This window comes from Oncorhynchus clarkii, chromosome 20 (genome assembly GCF_045791955.1).
Source record: "Oncorhynchus clarkii lewisi isolate Uvic-CL-2024 chromosome 20, UVic_Ocla_1.0, whole genome shotgun sequence".
NCBI lineage: Eukaryota > Metazoa > Chordata > Actinopteri > Salmoniformes > Salmonidae > Oncorhynchus > Oncorhynchus clarkii.
In genome coordinates, this window is record NC_092166.1 from 19819916 (window position 1) to 19827424 (window position 7509).

Below are 7509 nucleotides of genomic sequence, written 5' to 3' on the forward strand. Positions count from 1 at the left end.
CCACCATATGGGACTTCCGATCATGGCCGGTTATGATACAGCCCAGGATCGAACCAGGTTCTGTAGTGACGCCTCTAGCACTGTGATGCAGTGCCTTAGACCGCTGCGCTACTCTGGAGCCCAAGCTGTATGATATTTTACATTATTTTATATCGGACCAAGCTGAGTTTTTTTATTTTGTTTCCTAACCCTATAATCAAAATATATTACACCTACAGCCCAATGGAATGAGTTCTAAATTGAACCTCTTTTAAATATGGTCAAATTTGAACAATTTCTCAAATAAATTAATACAGAAACCTCTGCGATCGTCTAGCTACATTTAAAAAAAATATCTTTAATAGCCCTAATTGCTGATATTAAATATCTCAAGATCATGTTCAAAACGTACTGTAATTAGGCTGAAGATATTAGGTTTTTGAAATGGGAATATGTGTTTGGCTTCTTGCTCTGAAAGATGTTCTTCCTTCCCCTCAGCCTACATCCCTATACCAAACTTACTTCTGCTGTGTTCTAACTGTTCCTCTCCTCTCTCCCCAGCCTATATCCCTACTCCCATCTACTTTGGGGCAGTGATCGACACCACCTGTATGCTGTGGCAGCAGGACTGTGGCGTCCACGGCTCCTGCTGGGAGTACGACGTCACTTCCTTCCGCTTCGTCTACTTCGGCCTGGCTGCCAGCCTCAAGTTCATTGGCTTCATCTTCATCTTCCTCACCTGGTACTCCATCAAGTACAAAGAAGAGCGTCTGGAGCGCTGGCTGAAACACCTCTCGCCCATGGACACGGTCAGCGACCTCATCTGCCACGCCGGGGGTCACAAGGGGCACGCCCGTACCCGCTCCTGTCCCGTAAATATACCACGCAACGAACCTCCCATCATCCCCATCCTCAACAGGGGCCTCAGCAGCCAGAGCTGCCCGGGAAACAGCCTGAAGAGCCTGAAAGCAATAACCCCGCCGGCCCCTCGCCCTCCCACTCGCTCTCTAGAACAGGTGTCTGCCCGTATCTGAGTGCTGGGTGTTGTTTCCAACCATCTCCAGCCCTCCCTGCTAGCCACAGTCTGCAATGTGTACCTTTCTCATTCTGGTTCTCACTTGTATAGTATTATAGTGTGTAAACACACACACAGGCACTGGATGTCACTCAAACAGTCAGCGGTTGGTCAACACGTATACAGGAAGACACTGGGATGGGTAACCCGGCTAATCTCCTCTTCCTTCTGCCTAGTATGTTAGTTTGCTTTTTTGTTTTCATCATGGAAGTGAATGTTTATTTCCCTGCAATCATTTCTTTAGTGTGATCTTAATGATGGTATTATGGGATGGTGCTATGTGAAAATGACATGAATAATATCCTACATTGCTCAGTTTTATTGTTAATTCTGAGACCTCAGCAGGATGAGGTAAGAAGCTTGGCCGGCTAGCACAACTAAATCCTGTACTATGCAAGGTCTTTTTGCCCTATTATACAATGGCTAGCAGTATTAAAGGCACACAGTGAGTGTTGCCTTCCTTCCCATACAATGTGTAAACATCATTCAGCATTGCCCTATACCTGCGTGTAATGATGACTGGTTGACTTGGAAAGGATATTATTGAAACATTTGGAATTGGTACTTCTCCTGTTTTCTGTGGCAACCTCATAGACAGGCCCACAAATACTTCCCTTGCTGTAGTTGTAGTTCAGACAGTTGGCTTGCATCCTAAATGGTTCCCTAATACCTATATAGTGCAATACATTTGACAAGTTCTCATATGCCTTTGGTCAAAAGTAGTGCACTACACGGGGAATAGGGTGCCATTTGGCATGCATACAATGTTTTAACCAACCAGACCCCCTGCTGGCTCTGGTGGAGAAGTCCAGACCATTGCTGCTGGTGCCAAGAGACTGCTGTGCTTCCAATGATCAGCTAAACCACACACCACTCTTTCACATAAGTTATTGTCAGTATTTTAGTGGCCTGTCAGACTTCACCTCACTTTTGAACGAAGCCTAGGAGTCTGAGGCTATCAGTTTAGTTCAGTCTGTCTGTACCACACCAAGCATGAGTAAAAGGTATGGATGTATAAATGTAATGCATATACCAGTAGCACAACTTCTCCCATGTACTGTGTAACCGAGCCACAATATCATTTTTAAACAATACTCTTTAGGGAATTAGTATAAAGTCCAACTACTCAGTATGTGTACCATACAGCATGTGCTACTGAACCACTGTCGGTGATATCAATCATGGCTTCTGAGGTTGTTTTGTCTTTTGGTGTAACCCTTTTTTACTAAGTCAGACTAATTGTTTAAACAGTGCTAAGTCGAGCTTAGGGCTGTGAGTTACTAAACTCCCACAGCTCAGTAATCAATAAGATTACATGGATGGGGGGGGGGACCTGATTCTAGATCACCACTTCTACTTTAAGACTTGATACAGAAGGCCCATGAGCTGGAGGGCAACAAGATTGTTGAAACATTCAGGTAGCTTGTGGGTGTAACATGCAATATTCAAGTACGTATTGCTGTTAGTTTTGCAGGGTGTTTGAGGACACCTGCTGGTCAGATGTAGTAAGCAATATTGTAGAAAGACAAATTAAACTAGTGTTTTCCAAAGTGAAATAACTAGGCAATTATTTGGTGGAATAATCAACATTTTCAGTTCAATCTAACACTTTAATGTTGGGAGTTAAATTGTGTTTTTCTTTGTACCTATGTTGAGTTTGGGCAGTTGGGACAGCACTTACATGATACAATGTGGCAGTTGGGTTAGAGTTAATAGCATTAAAAGCTCTGATTTGAGTTGCCTTTGGGATATTATACTGAACTAAAATATAAATGCAACAAATGAAAATCAGATTTAGTCACATACTTACTTACGAGTCCTTAACCAACAATGCAGTTCAAGAAATGGAGTTAAGAAAATATTGACTAAATAAACTCAAGTAAAAAATAAAAACATGCAACAATTTCAACGATTTTACTGAGTTACAGTTCATATAAGAAAATTAGTCAACTTAAATAAATTCATTATGCCCTAATCTATGGATTTCACATGACTGGGCAGGGGCACAGCCATGGGTTCGCCTGGGAGGGAATAGGCCCACCCACTGGGGAGCCAGGCCCAGCCAGTCAGAATGAGTTTTTCCCCATGAAAGGGCTTTATTACAGACCCATACTCCTCGGTTTCATCAGCTGCCCGGATGGCTGGTTTCAGACGATTCCGCAGGTGTAGAAGCCGAATGTGGACGTCCTGGGCTGGCGTGGTTACACGTAGTCTGTGGTTGTGAGGCTGGTCGGAGGTACTGCCAAATTCTCTAAAAATGACATTGGAGGCATCTTATGGTAGAGAAATTAACATCCAATTCTCTGGCATCAGCTGTGGTGGACATTCCTGCAGTCAGCATGTAAATTGCACGCTCCTTTAACTTGTTAGGCCGGTTGTCCCCAGCACAGGGTGCACCTGGGTAATGATCATGCTGTTTAATCAGCTTCTTGATATGCCACATCTGTAAGGTGGATGGATTATTTTGACAAAGGAGAAATGCTCACTAACAGGGATGTAAACAAATATGTGCACAACATTTGAGAGAGAAGCTTTTTGTGCATATGGAACATTTCTGTGATCTTATTTCAGCCCATGAAACTTGGGACCGACACATTACATGTTGCGTTTTGTATTTTTGTTCAGTATATAAGATGTTGCCGATTTAATATGGAAAGTTACCATCTTTATAACTGAATGATTAAGTGATTTTTAAATGATTAAACTGACATTGCAATGTTATTCTAGATGACCATGTATCTGCCAATAGTAGTGACAGACAGGCTAATTGATGTAATAATTTTCAGTACTCAGTGGAAAAATACACTAAAGGATAGAAATCACAATTCTTAGTCAAACATTACGTATTCTTTCACATGAAATGCAGTGTATGTAGTGCGCATTTAGGCACAAATATATTATATTTCTAGCTACATTTTGAATCAAGGATGCTAACTTTAGTGTTATTGAATCCAATGTTAGTGAAAGGCTACATTATGTTATGTTTCAGTGCCTACTTTTCCTACTCGTTGATTACAGTTGAGATGGATTAATACGCCAGTTGTTTATTTAACCTTTTATGCCATTTTTTTTATTTGGAGATTCTGAACTGCTCTTGACTTCAAGTAATGACACTAAATTATATGACTGACTGACTGAAGAATTTAACTCTAGGGCTTTTTGTTTACTTGCTGCTATCAATAGACCATTTCAACCTGTACCTACAGTACCAGGATGTTTGCTGCAGAATTCCAGTAATCTTGTGATACTCACCATCAAACCAACTGTTCCTCTGGAGCGAGAAGCTCTCTGTTACCTCCTTGTGTAGTGCTGTCATTGTATGTGGCATAAAACGAGGACTTGACCTGGATGCTACGATAGACTATTTCAGGTAGATTGTAGTTGTATCTTCTTTGTCAGTATTGTATTTATTTCAATTCAAATTAGTGTTTAATGACAAGTTAATGCCTCAATTATATGGTCAACATCATCATAGGAAGAAAATTGTCAATTGTTTGCAGACACACTGTTTACAAATGCCTTGGATACTTGACCTCTGTCAATAAAAATGTGAAAAATAAACCAATCCTGTGTATTGAAATTTGATTTTTGACTGATGCAACAAAAAGCCTGGGAGGTTGTTAATGAAGAGCTTGTTGGAGCAGGTAATAAAGATAACATTTTGTCATGATTGAAGCTGGTCATGAGTCCCAAATGGTAACCTAATCCCTACACAATGCACTACTTTTTGACCCGTGGACCCTCAAAAGTAGTGCAGTATATAGGTAGGATATATGGTACCATTTGGAATCCACACACTGTCTGGGACTGTGGGCTGTCTTCTTCCATTGACCCTGACAGCTAAGCATGTAATGATGAATGATACATTTTTAATGGGGCTTGCAAATATAGTCACAAATTTAAATATTGTAAAAAGTATTATTCTTTAGAACTCTATTTTTCGTACACTGTTTAAGCTAGAAACATCATTCACACTTAAAGAGCAGACCGGTCAGGATCAAATTTTATTTGTTACATACACATGGTTAGCAGATGTTAATGCGAGTGAAGCGAAATGCTTGTGCTTCTAGTTCCGACAATGCAGTAATAACCAACGAGTAATCTAGCTAACAATTCCAAAACTACTACCTTATAGACACAAGTGTAAGGGGATAAAGAATATGTACATAAAGATATATGAATGAGTGATGGTACAGAACGGCATAGGCAAGATGGCGTAGATGGTATCGAGTACAGTATATACATATGAGATGAGTATGTAAACAAAATGGCATAGTTTAAAGTGGCTAGTGATACATGTATTACATAAAGATGCAGTAGATGATATAGAGTACAGTATATACGTATACATATGAGATAAATAATGTGGGGTATGTAAACATATTAAGTAGCATTGTTTAAAGTGGCTAGTGATATATTTTACATCAATTCCCATTATTAAAGTGGCTGGAGTTGAGTCAGTGTGTTGGCAGCAGCCACTCAATGTTAGTGGTGGCTGTTTAACAGTCTGATGGCCTTGAGATAGAAGCTGTTTTTCAGTCTCTCGGTCCCAGCTTTGATGCACCTGTACTGACCTCGCCCTCTGGATGATAGCGGGGTGAAAGGGCAGTGGCTCGGGTGGTTGTTGTCCTTGATGATCTTTATGGCCTTCCTGTGACATCGGGTGGTATAGGTGTCCTGGAGGGCAGGTAGTTTGCCCCCGGTGATGCGTTGTGCAGACCTCACTACCCTCTGGAGAGCCTTACGGTTGTGGGTGGAGCAGTTGCCGTACCAGGCGGTGATACAGCCCGACAGGATGCTCTCGATTGTGCATCTGTAGAAGTTTGTGAGTGCTTTTGGTGACAGGCCGAATTTCTTCAGCCTCCTGAGGTTGAAGAGGCGCTGCTGCGCCTTCTTCACGATGCTGTCTGTGTGGGTGGACCAATTCAGTTTGTCTGTGATGTGTACGCCGAGGAACTTAAAACTTACTACCCTTTTGATAACGTATACTTTTTAAACTATTACTTTTTGTGTCTTTGTCCATCTCTATTCACTCCAATGGGATTTATTCAACATTCTAAAGCTTCAACTGTTAACTTCTAACATTCTATTCACTGTAAACAAAGTAACTTTTATTTTTACTGTCCTTTTTCTCCCTAATTTAGATCTCGTCTCATCGCTGCAACTCTCCGAAGAGCTCGAAAGGCGAAGGTCGAGTCATGCGTCCTCCGAAACATGACCCGCCAAACCCCGCTTCTTAACACCCACCCGCTTAACTCAGAAGCCAACCGCACCAATGTGTCGGAGGAAACACCGTTAAACTGACGACCAAGATCAGCCTGCAGGCAACCGGCCCGCCACAAGGAGTCACTAGAGCGCAATGAGCCAAGTTAAGCCCCGCGGGCCAAACCCTCCACTAACCCGGACAACACTGGGCCAATTGTGCACCTCCCTATGGGACTCCCGATCATGCCGGTTGTGATACAGCACGGGATCGAACCCAGGTCTGTAGTGACGCATTTAGCACTGCGATGCAGACCGCTGTGTCACTCGGGAGGCCAACAATGTAACTTATGACACAAATCAGTTCATTTTGACAACTTCTCCAAGAACTTATACAGAAACGTAGGGCATCCAGAAGTCTTAGTCTACTTTTATCCTATTCAAAATTGAAATCAGAACAGAAATATCTTCTATAAATCAAATGATACAGCCTATTTTAGTAACTACAACTTATTTTCTCTCAACTTTTACAAACAACTGAAATGTTGACCAAAAAATCAGAACATAAATATATTGTACCAATCAAACTATATGTTGCCTGAAGAGTTAAGCAAAGTTGGTAGAATCCTAGTCAAACTGATCCACAGCTCTAATAGCTGCCAAAAGAGGGGAACGCATTTTGTAATTTGGGCAGTGCTTGACTTGGGCAGGAGCTCACCGGCACCTCAAATTTTCCACTGCTTGAGTTCGTTCCCCTTGTAGAATATTAGATCATACGTATTGTGGAGCTCCTGCACCTAAATATAAACAGTACTGGCACCTGAAACTAGTACAAGCACCTATTTCAGTCCAAGTCAAGCACTGTATTTGGGTGAATTATTCCTTTAAGCTCCTATTTAATGGGAGTTATATTTTATTTGATAGGAGATGATTTAAACTGTATGGGTTTTCAAGGCAGTTTTCTTTGGACAGTGTGTAAATGTGTAATATATGTTGTTTTTCTGGATATAATACAGTGAAGCTTAATGTTGGAACATTGATCAAACTGGACATTGGTGGACAGTGGTGCAAAAGTTTTTGGTGTCCCTAGCTCTTGAGAACCCAAGGGGTACCCCTCTTGGGTTCTCAACTGAAGGTATGGACCACTGCTGGCTCCATCTCTGTTTTAATGTTTATAAATGTCTTGCTCATATGAAAGTTAAGTTCCAAATGTTTCCAAAACCGTATAGCCAGCGTCGGGGGATTTGCCTCAG

The 7509-nt window shown here is 41.6% G+C and overlaps 1 protein-coding gene across 2 annotated transcripts in view; it reads left to right on the top strand.

Annotated features, from left to right (window-relative positions):
• Positions 1-4616, top strand: part of LOC139376048 (solute carrier organic anion transporter family member 5A1-like) — a 34639-nt gene extending 30023 nt beyond the window's left edge. For both annotated transcript variants that reach the window (XM_071118177.1, XM_071118178.1), the window contains exon 10: positions 541-4616. In XM_071118177.1, coding sequence (XP_070974278.1) covers positions 541-1013 — 473 coding nt within the window. In that variant the 3' untranslated portion in view covers positions 1014-4616. The remainder of the gene's footprint in view (positions 1-540) is intronic.
• Positions 4617-7509: the final 2893 nt, after the last annotated feature.